Raw genomic sequence first — 14,640 nt, forward strand, 5'->3', positions numbered from 1 at the left:
AATTAAATACACTAGTACAAAATTGAAGACTACGTGTTAGATAAAGATGTATAGAAAGACGACATGGCTAGATTCCACACAAATGATTTTTTGAATTGGTATTCCATAGCATTTAAGGTTATTTGAAAAGAGCAATCCCTAGAGTTTCTTGCTCGTTCTTCTCAGGGAAGTCCGCGTAGTGAACGAGCAGTAGCTTAAACGTGACGTTTTGAAGTGTAAATTTATTTTACCTATGAAATAAATGGTTCTTTGACTTTGACACTTTTAAGGAGCGCAATGCAGGGATACAGATTATCGCCTACCGATCTTAACGTAATTATATTTTTTTTACAAATGCTTTTCACCTTATTGGGAAGAAAGGAGACACTTTGTATTTTGCAGAACCACGTGCTAAGTGTGTGTAGCCGAAATGTTCATATACATATGCGCGCCATCCCTGTCGTCGCAACGCGGTCTGTCGCGAGAGAAGTTCAGTCGCAAGTGTGTATCTGAGTCACAGTCCAGTCGTTCGCGAGACGCTGATGCCTCTCGTTCTACTATTGTCGCCATATGTTGGCCTCTGGAACAAGGAGTTTCACATCTTTGTTTGAAATCATCCGAGTGGATGAATAAATTTAAAACAATGCATTGCATCCGAATGAGATCGCGCCAATTTCAACAGTGTTTTACTCTAAAAACTTACCGGATATCATTCTTAGGATGACCGAAGGTAGTAAACTGAGGACATCCATTGAGTGGACGTGGTGGCGGTGGGATCAGGTAGTCATCCAGCCGACTGTCTCCATCGCAAGCTGAGTGCATGGTGAGGGTACTTGAGGATATCTGCAAAATGTACAATTATACTTTAGCAAACCATTAAAGATTGAAATTTTCAATAAGTTATTTAACGCGATACTTACGATCGACCTGGCCTTGTCATCCATTTCGGATTGAACGCTATTCGTTTCACCAACACTGCCACCACTCACCGTACTCAAACGTCCTGACGAGGATGAACCTTTAATTTAAAACTTTAATATTAAATATGCGAGCTCGGCTACTGCAAATTTCAAAATTTACGTGTCTACTTACTTTCACTCAGACTACTGTTTGGTCTAGTACCATTTCTCTTCTCGATAGTACCATTATTGTCGTGATCTGAAAAAATATTTACATTTAGAATCTGTCGTACATAGTACGATATTGTATATTTTGCATCAATGAAATGTGATACTTACTTTTATTTTTGTTCTTTGAAAACATTTTCTTGACGCGCTCAAAAGGCGTTGGTCTCTTTAAATTCTCTTTGATTTTCTGTTGAATCTTGTCGTACTCTTCTCTCATCTTGTTTAGTTGTTCTTGCTTCTCCTTCAGAGACTGCTGAGTCTCGTTCCTATTTTTCCATTCTAACACTAGTTTTTCTACTTCAGATATAGTGAATACATTATTCTTGAAATCATTTATAATTTCAGCTAATTCCTCTTGTGCGGTTACTGGGTAATTTTCTTTTCCAGATTTTACGCTGCCACTGTTGCGTAGCAAATCTTTGGTACTTAGGTTTATTTGACTAATGTCACTTGTAGGAGTGTCGATAGTGAAAGTCTTCGATTCTTCAGTGGGTGAGTACAGAAATATGTCTGCTTGTTGTGGCATTAGCCTTGAACTATTTGCGTACAAATTATTCGGTCGGAACTTGGGACTCTCTACCTTAATATTCGACGGTTGCACTAAATAGTCGTGTTCGATAGCTTGTTGGATTCTGCTCTCTGTGTCGTCGTGAATCATGAAATCATTTTGATATAATTGCTCTTTTGGTTTTGGTAATTTCAAGATCGGTCTATGTTTCTTATCTTCTGATTCCTCGAGAACTTCCAGATTATGTGTGCAAGCTTCGCTGAAGGGATCCGGCGATGGTTCTATTCCATTAACTTCAGTCTTATCAGAGGGTGAATCGACGGTATCACATGGCTCTACAATGCGTAACTCTTCTTGTTTTACATCTTCTTGCATATCATCTTTGTCATTATCTGACATATTTTTCAAGTAGTAATACATATTAGAGAATTCATTTATTTTCTACAAAAGAAAAGAAGAGTAAGGTCATTGTTAGATGCAGCGCGATATATATTTTTTTCAATCAATAGTCTTAATATAGCCCTTACCATGTGATCTTGCAAAACTTCAGCAAGCCGATGATGCTTATGGTCCCTTGCAAGGTCGGCAGGTGAGCGATGGCGGACGTTGCGTAGCGCCACCGCCGCACCTCCGCCTGGGCACTCCAGTAGCTGCCAGCAAAGGCGCTCCAGACCGAATCTGGCTCCCCAATGAAGGAGAGTGGGATACTCCTCTGTACCTACGCGTAATTGTTGTAATTAAAAACACAAAATTTTTAAAGGGGATTTTCAAGATCATCGAAATGATCATCGTGTTATGTAGGCACACGGGTACTTATTTGAAATATTTTGTAAAGTTTGATTCGTAGTTACGAATATTTGTAGCTTTTTCTTAGAGATTTCCATACATTTGATTAAATTTTCTACTAAGGCTATCGGCGCAAAAGTGGTGTAACCAACATTTAATTTTTTCCTACAATATCATTTTACATGGTACTAATGCTACTTTCATGTATAAAAAAATAATAATTGTATATTATTACTACATAGCTCACATAATTTTCTATGATGCTACCTACACACATGAAAAGTATCAGGGATCAAGCACGTTTTTGCTAATCACTGAAAATCGGGCTTCTTAATTATGTTTTGCTTCACACCAATGGTTTTTTTTTTTTGGTCAATTTCAAATTATGAAATTGACGAAAAAAACCATTGGTGTGAAACAAAACTAAATCAATAAACAATTTAAAAAAAATACTTTGATCCCTAGACACCTTTGATGTGCCTATATATAAAATGAATTAGGCAAAATTAAAATGTCTCATTATTATTTATATGCATTTCATGGGGTTACACCACTTATGCATTGAAAGCTTCAATTATTCCACTCTGTAAAGCTGACCACTGAAGTAGAGAGTCATAATAAAAGTTGCAAGCGTCCACAGTACAAAAAAGGTAGGTAGGAAGCGAGTAATTTTGCCTACAAACTTTTAATTGTTTTAATTAACTGCTCGTATATTCAACAATAGCTTCTTCCGGCCCTTTTATTGACATTACAACTTTAATTACGATCTGAGAATAGATGTGTCATGAATCGAGGTGATTCATGACACATCACCTTTTTTATTGTATATACTTTTGTAAGTACTTTTCATTATATTTATACAGAATAAGTAATAAGTACTTAAATGTTAGAAATTGGCAGTGGTGATGTTTGAATAAAAAGGGGTATTTTCGTTATTTGTATAAATATTCTAGAGTTACTATATTATTATCGGTTATTGTAAAAGAGCTTGTAACTAAATTGGAGGAATACGGACGACTCTTATTAACGTCAATAGCAGAATCCACGATGGAAAAAATACATAAACTTGTTTCATAACGTCCTAATTTCTTCCTTTGGAAACTCTTTATACATTACGTGTTTTACTTACTTGAAACATCAACCTTAGGGTTGAACTGCTCAGTAGAAGACAGCAAATTAAAGTGTGGAGGGATATTCTTTTGGAACGCATTCAGCATCCAGCTGTCCAGCTGCTCCTTGCTGGTAGCTTTGAACCCGAGCGTCTAAAAGAACGAATTATTACATTTTCATTAAACGACACGCGTTGTAGAGACACGGCGTTCCAAACGTTTTTTTTTAAATTATTTTTGGTGAAATTACAGGCACATGAGACTCAGGGTGACGGGCGCAGTGGCAGTGCCCCTTAGATCTTTGTGTTTTAAAATTCTGAGTGGTACTGCAACTGTTAGGGGCAAGTGTATCACTTACCACCAGGTGCACGACTTGTTCGTCCCGTCAATTGGTACCATAAAAAACCGACCTCAAAAGCCATTCATCCTCTAGTTTCCCACCCTTAGAGGTGGAATATTTTCTTCAAAATTAAATGGGATCACTACTGACTCTTTCCGACAAAAAGAATCATCAAAATCGGTTCACAAATTTTTGCCGGAGTTGTTGCGTAACATACATATAAAGAAACAGTCCAATTGAGAGCCACCTCCTTTTTTGAAGTCGGTTAAAAAATAACTTCAACTCTTATAATTTTTTATAAATTTATATTTTAAAACGATAGATGAAAACACAGCTGCACGTTAGAGACACCGTGTAACTCTAGGACGCTACAGTACGAAAATCGTTAGGTTAGGACACTGTACGGTCTGCGACGGATAATACGTTCCATCAGCACTTTACGCCTTATATTTAGTTGCAATTTAAATCAATTCACAATCAGCAATCAGTAGGTACCCTTTCAAATCGCCAATCTATCAAACAAAAACACCGTACAGATACCATTCTCGTCAATTCCTTTGTTCTATGTTACACAGTTCAGTCAAATTTGTGCACCATTTCCCCTCGCAGAGAAGCCCTTTTCGAAGATATTTCTTCCACAGTAAATACTAACCTGACACATAAATTCTAAAGGATGATCAGAGGCTCTCAATAATTGGTCCAGTTCTCTCAATCGGCTTTCGCACTTAATTTGTCGACGACCCAGCGACTGGCCGTTCTTGCTCACACGTACCCAGATTAACATAGAAACTTCCAAGCAAGATTCTGAAATAAAAAATACAAAGTTACCAAAAGTTTATTCCAGATATACATACATACACTTCGCCCCCTTATCAACTATACAAGGCCCCGTCTTAAATGTCAAAATGCATTATAATTCATATTCCTAAACTTAAACGCAAACTTTCATGGTGTTCTTTGAATTTAAGATACTATGTTACTTATAAGGAATTAATCTTTTTAAATGACTCTTTTAATCGACATCATAAAAATACAGGATGCTAATTTTTACTATTTATGTCGCCTTACTTTCTGAAATCGTATCTCAAAGCACAAAGTTATTGCAATGCAAAAAATGGATTGTAGGTGTATACACATTTTGCACGCTGATTTCACATCACATTTCCTTCATATTCACACACGGGCTTTTACCTATTCTTAAAGTATTTGCGTCCGAATTAACACCCTTGATAAAAAATTTAAAATAAATGGAAAGTTTTGGCATCTCCTGAATAATCTCTCTGTATAAGATACGACTTTGAGAAAGTAAGGCATTGATTTGGTCGGTACGATTCTTAGATAAGGCGAGCAACATTTTAAAAGTCTTTGAATGCAATATTATATTTAAGAATAAAATAATGTCTCCTTGTAGCAAAATATCCTGTCTACAATATTTAAAGTATACTTCCCTCCGTGTCGCATAACCGTCTGACACCCTGTATATTATAGATACACATTAACCCTATTCAATCTGTTCATCTGTTTGATACTTTTGTCATGCAACGATCTAGAAATGTTCTAGTGCCAATTTTACTTATTTGCACTTACCTGGTATATCGAATTGAAGAGTATAAGGGTTCCTTTTCTTGAAAGTGGGGATTTGTATGACCTCGCCCTTCTTATCCACCATTATCTTAATGCTGTCCTCATCTCTTATGGGGTCATTCAGAAGCGCTATCACTCGACTCTGACCCTGATAACGAGATATATCAGCTCCATTACAAAAATTAGAAGAATTTCTTTGTCAGTTACGTGTAGGTACTTGAAAAGTGCTTATCTATTTACTTAATTTCTTATTGACAGACAAATAAACTGAGTACATTTCAAATGTCTTATAAATACGTACGTACATTATAAATATGAAGTTATATTTGTACTGTTGACTCAGAATGGTTTTCTAAATGGGAGAATTGAAATTAGATATCGAAATAAAAAAAGTAGGAGAACTTGAGTTGTTTAAAGCAATATTTCTTTAGTGCCTAGTAGATTACTCTTTAAACGGACGGGTCACATACGTCATAAAACTGAAAACCACATTAGAATTACTAATTGTGACTCAACATTGTTATAACTTGTTTATAAAAAACCGACCTCAAAGTTTAGTTATCAGTTTTCGCTGTGTTCTAGAGGTGGATCAAATTTGAATAGAACTACCATTAACGTCGTACTTTTCCAACAAAAAAAAAAATACAGACAAATTGGGAATATCTTATCACCTTTTCTGAAGTCAGTTAAAAAGTAAAATCAGGACGAGGACGTCCTGAAGCTAAATGACTATTCTCGAAGTCATTTATTATATGTTATTTATATGTTTGTAGTCACTTACAATTTTAACTTTTTTTGGAACAATGGAGAAGCTGGTTCTATCTGTGGCAGAGTCCTTGCAGTCCTTGGTGCGAAGAATGCCGACTGCAGCGGTGAGGAACGTGTCTACGAACGACGTGTCCTTTTCGCGAACGCACATCATTTGCCACTGACCTATTGTAGGGTAGTCTAGAAGTAAAGAGAGATAGTGTATTGTAATGAAGTACAGGGTTATATATTTATGAGCCGTGTGGAAAAAATCCATATAAAGCTAACTGTACAACTAGAAGTAGAAGGATTTTACCACAGAACGTATTATTATTGAGAAACGGATAGTGTCAGTAATAATAATAATAAGCGACACGCCACTCGCTTCCAGCACAAATGCAGAAGGCGGTCCTGCTCTATACGGCACGTATTGTATGCCGGTTCTTGAACCCGAGTCCCTACCGTGCCAATGCCGGGGAATACCGCCTCTCCTATTTAAAAATCCAAAACTTATCTTTTAGGCCTTGTGAGATTCGAGAATCTAAACTAATAATACCTGTGCCTGACAACCACGCCAATTGCCTGGTCTCAAACCAGGGAATTCCCTGTACTATGAGCGCCAGAGCAACGGAATTCACTCTGGGGCACTTAGTAGGACACCCAGACCAGAACCAATTTAGTAAAGTACATTCACCAAATTGGTCCTATCGTGAATCGAACCCAGGATCTCCTCATCCAGCGCCCATAGAGCAACAGTGTTTGCCATTGGCCCCGGTGGAGCTTCGAGGTCGTCAAAAGTATTTAAACATGATCACAAACTCGAGATATCGTAACGAGCTTATTATATTATATTATGGCATAGAAATTTATATGTTATTCAATTTAATAGCATAAAATGATTGATAAATTTAATATCCTCCACCGGTTAGCGCTGATCCTAACTGTAATTCACTGTCTAATCACATTGTATATCAATTTAAAGTCAAAAAGTTTTATATTCCGTAGTAAACAGTGCGAAAAAAATTCTAAGTGGCTAAATGGTTACATAATGGTAAATATACCTTACAGCTCACAGCGATTGTGGAACTGTATCGTTCCATCCCCTACTCTGAAACAAATGGTAAATTGGTTTTTATTCGCAAATTAAAAAAAACCTTACCTTCACAATGGTTAGCAATTACTTGACTCTTCTCCACACCCAGCAGCATAACAAGAATTTTATCCAGTTTGAACATATCCTCGCAATGGATATCTCGTTTCAGATCTGATAGTTTCATAAGTAAATTTGGACATAGAATCACAATTTGCAATTGCGCTTTCACCAATTTGTCCAATTTCTCTTGAGATCCGTGAGATAGGAGGTCTTCGGCTGTTATTGGTGTTACTCTGAAAGACAACAGTTAATTCAAAAATCTCCGTGAAATTGTCTCCGTGGCCGAACGGTTACCATGCTGGACTGCCACGCACAAGTCCCGGGTTCGATTCACATTTATTTCTACCCTGAATTTGGCTGTAATTTATTGTGGCTGTCTATGAGTGTCTATGTGACCCGCGTAGTCCAATTCGAATCAGAGAAAATACGGACATCGCTTGTACACCTAGAGATAAAATGATCCCTGTGATATTTCGGACAGTCATTTCTGGGATTCGGAACAGGGGGTCTACTACCGGTCCCCGTCCGACATCCGTCCGAAACAATTACTGTCAAATAAAAGTAACACCCGAGCAAAACAAAACGAAATTTAAACGATATAAGTATAGTGGAAAAAGACGCCTACGTATACAATAAAAATGAAGTTTGCTGTGAAGACGTTCTTATAACATTTATTTCTCTCTTTGTAGAATTACTCTTTATTGTTACTCTTTGTTGTTGTCTCAACTTTGAACCAGTATTGAATGGCGATTATTATACTACCCTTGGAACGAAAAAAGGCACAATTGCTGTATAAAGTACGCATACTTGCGCCTTTATTCCCATTCATTCTGACAAGTAAAAAAATCTACCTTTAGGTACAGTGGATGCCCTAAGATACCCGATTCGTTAGCCGACCTTTTCATTCTAAGAGCCTTTTTACTCATTCAACAGAAAAGTGTTAGGAATTCCATCTTTTTTTAAATAATATTAAGTGACGGGACGAATAAGTCGTGCGTCTGATGGTAGCTACACGCCTATCCATAACAGTTGTAGTGAAACTCAGAGCTTTAAATCGCAAAGATCTGGGGGCACTCCGCTACGCCCGTCACCCTGAGACATAAGTTGACTAGTCCCATGGGCCTGTAATTTCACCATTTTGTTTTTGGTTGTAATTTGTATTTATGTAACGTAATTAAAGATCAAAATGTCGTAAAAATTTCTTAAAACGTCATTCACGAATGATGCAATACGGAAGTCATACCAAAATGAATTTTACGGCCCACATGTTAAAGGTTAAGTGTGTTAAAAACCTTTCTTCATACTCATATACTTAGAAGTAAATAATAGTTAGAAACTTAGAGGGTCAGGTATTTTAGGACGCCAACTGTATACCTGATACTTTAAATAGATGTTTATTTATCGAGTTTTTAAGGTTTCACGATTGCTACATTGGAAATTAAACAATTTTTTTCTAATCTCAGTCGCGTTTATATGTTTTTCAAACAAACAACTCGTTTTGCAGTTCCACAAAATAAAAAAATAGTTTCATTACGTTGTTACTTACTTATAGTGGTGGCGAGCTCTCTGCGACATAATTTTGTCGAAGCTGGCGACGAGATAATCAGACCACAAAGCGCTCTCTGGAGACCCCGAGCTCCATAATATCGCTATATCTTCCATTTCTATAACAAAAAATATGGCATTTTATTATTTCTGTTCTTTTTATAACTGTTAGTGGATTAACTAAAAGCTGAAACAAATACTAGGAAAGATCATTAAGTTTACAACCGTCCAGTTGTGAAATAAATTATAAAATCAATACAGTATTATCTATCTACTTAATCTTTTTGGGAGACAAGGTAATTTCTATTACGAGATTACCTGCCTGAAATTAAACACGTGCATAAAAATGAATGTTTGTTCTCAGAATTAACAACAACATTAGTAGTTTTTATATATGACTGGCTGCACCTGGCATGCATTGCAATACTACTGAAAAGTGTGTCGCCAACCCGCATTGGGCCAACGCGGAGGATTATGGCCTTAACCCTCTACTTAGAGGAGACCCGTGCCCAGTAGTGGGATCTAATAATTCAGAAACTTTTATGGGCGTGGGCACAACAACTCAGCAAAATTGTATCGCCATCAGATGGTTAATAAGAAGTTTTATCTCACGAGTATAGAATACAATATAGGACAAATATACAGATAAATAGGTACATTAATTTTAATATACTTTATAATTGTTAACTTTTTGCATTAGACTTGCAGATCGATTATTCTATTTATATGCAGTATGTTTTTACTATTGTGACCTCCCTGAAATCGCGAAAAAAGAAATCTAAGTATGCTGAAAAATATTTTAGTCGGGCTGGTATGAAACAACACTCGACCAAAATAGATGGAACTGCTGATTTTTTACGTATACACATGATCAAATCTCCGTTTTCTTTAGCAAACAAATGTAACACAAAACCCACATATCAAATGTCATCAATTCACAATGGACCGATTGATTTATCAGCGAAATATACTCGCGCATGAAAGGATGTGCTGTCATGGGATAATCAAGGCACATGAGCGATGTCCTTTATAAGGGTCATTGGCAGGGCAAAAGACCACGGGTGGCCATAAACCTATCATAAAAGTCAATAATGTAAACACCTTTTGATGTTTATTCTCAAATATTATTTCCAACTGATGTTTGTGCGCACGATGTATCTGTAACTTGGAAACGTAAATAATGTAGAGACTATATGTCTTAAATCTTCAACTTAAATAAATATGGTATAAATGTGTTTGTGTATTGGTTTATTCTGAGAATAATACCGAATCCATTAGCAAAGTGCTCTTGAAATCAATGATGGTTTTAATTTAGCTTGCATTACAGAGTCTAATATCGTTCCTAATGAACAGCCTTTGTAAAATATAGTACCTATTTGTTGGGCGCTGAGAAGTACGTATCTTATAAATACATATAGGTATGTATACGTGTGCTTATATGTAACTAGTATAATGTTTCGTAGAGAACATGGGAACAACGGGTACTTTGGAACTAATCCATGTTTATGTATAATAATATATATAGATCAAAATTTCTTAGACATTTTTTCACGAAAGTGTGTTGTGTGAAACCCGACTGTGAACTAGAAACGATATATTCCCCTGTTAATTTACATTCTTTGAAGCAATTGTTCCCAGAATGTGTCGTTCTAAAAAAGCCAATAAGGCTGTCCTAAAAACACACTTACATATTCCTTCCCTAGTCCAAGTGAATGAAGGCATACGTTGGTTGTTAAATTTTATAGCTACGCAGCACGTATGCACGCATGGTACGCATACGTTGTGCTTACAGAATATGGCATGCACCGCGCCACATCGCACCGGAAACACACGGGCTTATTCTTGCCCACCTCAGCCAAATGAAACCCCAGCTAAATGTAATATCCGTTTCCTAAATAGACAAACGTATATCAGCGGCGCCCGGAATAAATATAGCCTATTTGATGCAACGCGTGCCGCGAAAGGAAAAGATAATTTGGTATAGGCCAATGTGCATTTATTGCAAACCCGATAAGTAATAGATAAAGCACAGTTATAGGTATAAGGTTGTGAGTGAAATATATCTACTTCATGGTAGATTTTCATCCTTCGAAAAGTTAAAAAAAATCATCGAAAATATAGTCCTATGATACCTACTTTTTGAACTCGAATATTATTCGTTGCATATTTTTAAACACTCTGACCTATTATTTCCCTTTTCATTTAATCGTAAATGACATGACACAAATTAAATTATTACTTACTACACATGCGTCTTACGACCTCCGGTGTCTACAATATAATCTCTTGTAACCTATTTATATCTTAAATTTCAGAGGGTAAAAGTAGAGTTAACGAAATTAAACCTCCCGGTAGGTACCTCGGCCCATTCAGGGCGTTATGGTTCACTGCTTCCAACCTATACGATGTGTATCGATATGACATTTTTCCAGTTATATGAGGATTGGACATCATAAATCAAATTATTGTGTTTTGTTGCTGGCAAAAAATCTTAGAGTACAAAAAAAATAAAGATCGAGTACCGCCACAACTGAACAATGTAAAAACGGTCCAGAATATCTCTCAATAACAAAATTAAGTATCAAATATCTCTGTGCAATTTTTTATGACTGATTACGTGTAAAGATAAATAACACCTTAGTTTAACGACACAGTCGACAATTTTAAAGCCATTTGCAAAAAAAAGCTAAAAACAAACTAAAAATGTCCAATTCGAAATGCCTTTCATTGCTTTCTAAAGCGATTGTGCTTCCCGATGGCATTCAGTTTTCAGTCGAGTGGTCCGTCCGGTTTGATGTGCGGAGTGAAATATAACAGCTTCCTATAGTTCCGCGCAGGTACAACTGGCAGCTTTTTGATCTGTTTTTGTGTTTGTCCAACGGGAAATGTTGCCGATGCCTTTTGTTACCATTGCAGGAAAAGTGATTACTTTTGAAATTGTTTTCGTACCTGTCCGTACACGAGAATTTATTTATTTCTTTGGACCACCAACAGATTACCATAAATACATTTTATAAGCAACAGTTGTTGTGTATAAGCCAATTAAAGGTATCCACATTACTCAAAGCATATTCAGATACAATAAAAAAATTTAAGATCTTAATACTAATAATAATAAGACATTTATTCATAAGCGCATTTACAATAAAAATGTTTGATAAATACACTTTCGGAAATATAGTGGAATCCAGTGCTAATGAAAAGGATGGAGCCTCAGCACTACATGCTGCAAAGAAACTACTATGCATATATTTTAAGTAATAGCATTATCGTTGTATGATCTTCCTAATTGGGTTATTGCTTTTAGAGGAAAAAATAGCGCTACTTTAAATGTACAATAATACTAATACGTAGCTAATATCGTAGATACGGTGTATTATAAGTATCTACGGTAATTATTAGTTTTCATTACATTTATTCATCTCAGTAAATTCTTTGTTACATGCTACACTTTTAGTTCAAATGACGCTTGTGTTATTTATCGTTTTTTCACGATTTTTAATTGTACCTACTCAGAATCAGCGAGGTCCTGTCTTAATAGAGTACAATGACGACGTATGTAATGTTTATGTACGTTATAAATTTGTTTTCAGCCTAACCAGATGACATCGTTGTCGACCAAAAAAAAATTATGCTTACATTATAATTATAACTTTTTTATAGAAAAAACTGACCTGAAAAGTTTGTAGAATTACATCTATTTGCAAAGGTTTTTGAAATCGGTTATCGGAAAGTGGATAAATTGCAATAAACCGGATTCATTCCCTAATTTGCTACCCTTAGAGGTGGAACATTTTCTTCAAATTTAAATGGAATTACTACTGAGGTACCCCCTTTCCAACAAAAAAGAGCAATCGAAATCTTTTTTACGCCCATGTGGTCAATAGGACCATATAGGCTGAGAACCTCCTCCTATTTTGAAGTCGTTTAAAAATATTAGAGATCGCATATCTGTCTCTACAGTAGACGGTCTTCCTTATTTATTTAATTATCATTTCCTTAGTAAATAATGTCAATATATTCGATATTTAAGTATTTACTACTTCCCAACATTTATTGTTGTAAGGTAAATATATCGAACAAGACCGTCTAATTTCCGTCAGATAATGGCTCCGCGAGAGGAAGCTGGTCGCTTTTAAGTCGAACTCAATGGGTTTGTGGAAGATTCGCTTCCTTTAATCTTTAAAAACCTACCACTTTCCTTGTATACCGACAAACAGTCATATGTGTTTGTTATATTTAATGTAAGAAACAGATGATATTCAGTGGTAGACATAGTGGTAGGTATATGGTATGCAATTTAAGGAATCTCTGTTCTAAATTTAAAATACATTAGGTACACTACGCATAAAGTAAACACGTTATAATAGTGTATAGAAAGGCAAGCTAAAACAAAATTTTTTGAGAATAAAAACAAGTACATATACAATAATAAGTATGAATGTTAATAGAAGAATTCAAATTTTATTAGTGTAACAATAATTAATTTCCATGTGAAATGCCTCCAACTAGCCGTAACTCATGGCTTTGGACTCCTACGACTCTATCATAGAGAACTATCGCTTACACGTACCTTTTTGCTAATATGTAAGCGGATAGGTATATGATAGTTACAGATTTCATAGGCATAGGATTGTTAAACGGCAACGACGCGGCGTCAACGAAATACTAAACTATATAAATTGTCTTCTCAAATTTTAGTCAATTTCGTGAGTTCGAATCCGAGCTCTTACCTCTGAGTTTTTCGGAATTTGTGTGCAGTGTAACGCGCACACACTCGCACACACTCAACATAGCCCCGCACTAGGGGAACCCTGTGTCATGGGTGCCATGGATACACACATAGACAACCGCAAATGACACTCAAACTCACGAGATGAATAAGTGTAGACTATACAAATCTTTCTCTCGGCCCGGGAATCGAACCTGGGACCTCTGCGTGGCAGTCCGGCACGGCAACTGTTCCGCCACAGAGGCAGCTTTTAATTTGAAATTTACCATGAGCTTTTCGGTAAAGGAAAACACTGAAATGGAACCTGCACATCGAGAAAGATTTACGAATAATGTAAATAATGTGGGTAGTCCCCAACCCACATTGGGCCAGCGTGGCGAACCATGGCCTAAACTTTTGCCCGTAAAAATATACATAATTTCGTTAAGAAAGAAGGTATCCATAATATTAACCATAGAACTAAGTTCAAACCATGGTACCACGATTTCGTTTAACTAAGGTAAACGTTTCTTTTCTGAGGAACTGTAGGTATACGTTTTTACAATAAGATTCCGGATCATATATTAAGATTACCATTTCCTAAGTTTAAAAACTTACATTAAAAGTATTTTAATTGAAAAGTCATATTACAAAATTATAGACTACGTGTTAGATTAAGATATATGGAAAGACGACATGGCTCTAGATTCCATACAAATTTGATTCAAAGTGTATTCCATAGCATTTATGTTTATTTGAAAAGAGAAATCCCTAGAGTTTCTTGCTCGTTCTTCTCAGGGAGGTTAGCGTAGTGAACGAGCAGTAGCTTATAAAAATGACGGTTTCAAGTCTAAAAATTTTACCTATCAAACAAATTATTATTTGACTTTGACTTGCGTGAGAGGAAACCCGTGCCCAGCAGTGAGACGTATAAATGTGTTAATGACGAAACTTTAGTAATAATAATAATAAAATCGTTTATAGATCTAAACCCATCAATAAGTAAATAGAAGTTACTTTACAAAAAGAGTTTAGTAACAGACATAGTGAC

General features: G+C 36.1%; 1 protein-coding gene across 3 annotated transcripts in view; it reads right to left on the minus strand.

Moving 5' to 3' along the window:
• Positions 1 to 142: 142 nt before the first annotated feature.
• The window catches only part of LOC113227217 (phosphoinositide 3-kinase adapter protein 1), a 34,546-nt gene continuing 20,048 nt past the window's right edge, over positions 143 to 14,640 (minus strand). For all 3 annotated transcript variants that reach the window (XM_026460111.1, XM_026460110.1, XM_026460113.1), the window contains 12 exons: positions 8,880 to 8,997; positions 7,340 to 7,566; positions 6,215 to 6,381; positions 5,437 to 5,581; positions 4,502 to 4,653; positions 3,530 to 3,662; positions 2,142 to 2,332; positions 1,218 to 2,055; positions 1,072 to 1,137; positions 900 to 997; positions 683 to 822; positions 143 to 559 (listed from right to left, as the gene is read on the minus strand). In XM_026460111.1, the coding sequence (XP_026315896.1) occupies positions 391 to 559; positions 683 to 822; positions 900 to 997; positions 1,072 to 1,137; positions 1,218 to 2,055; positions 2,142 to 2,332; positions 3,530 to 3,662; positions 4,502 to 4,653; positions 5,437 to 5,581; positions 6,215 to 6,381; positions 7,340 to 7,566; positions 8,880 to 8,997 (2,444 nt within the window). In that variant the 3' untranslated portion in view covers positions 143 to 390. The remainder of the gene's footprint in view (positions 560 to 682; positions 823 to 899; positions 998 to 1,071; positions 1,138 to 1,217; positions 2,056 to 2,141; positions 2,333 to 3,529; positions 3,663 to 4,501; positions 4,654 to 5,436; positions 5,582 to 6,214; positions 6,382 to 7,339; positions 7,567 to 8,879; positions 8,998 to 14,640) is intronic.

Source organism: Hyposmocoma kahamanoa, unplaced genomic scaffold, assembly GCF_003589595.1.
Source record: "Hyposmocoma kahamanoa isolate Upper Pololo Valley unplaced genomic scaffold, ASM358959v1 202, whole genome shotgun sequence".
Taxonomy (NCBI): domain Eukaryota; kingdom Metazoa; phylum Arthropoda; class Insecta; order Lepidoptera; family Cosmopterigidae; genus Hyposmocoma; species Hyposmocoma kahamanoa.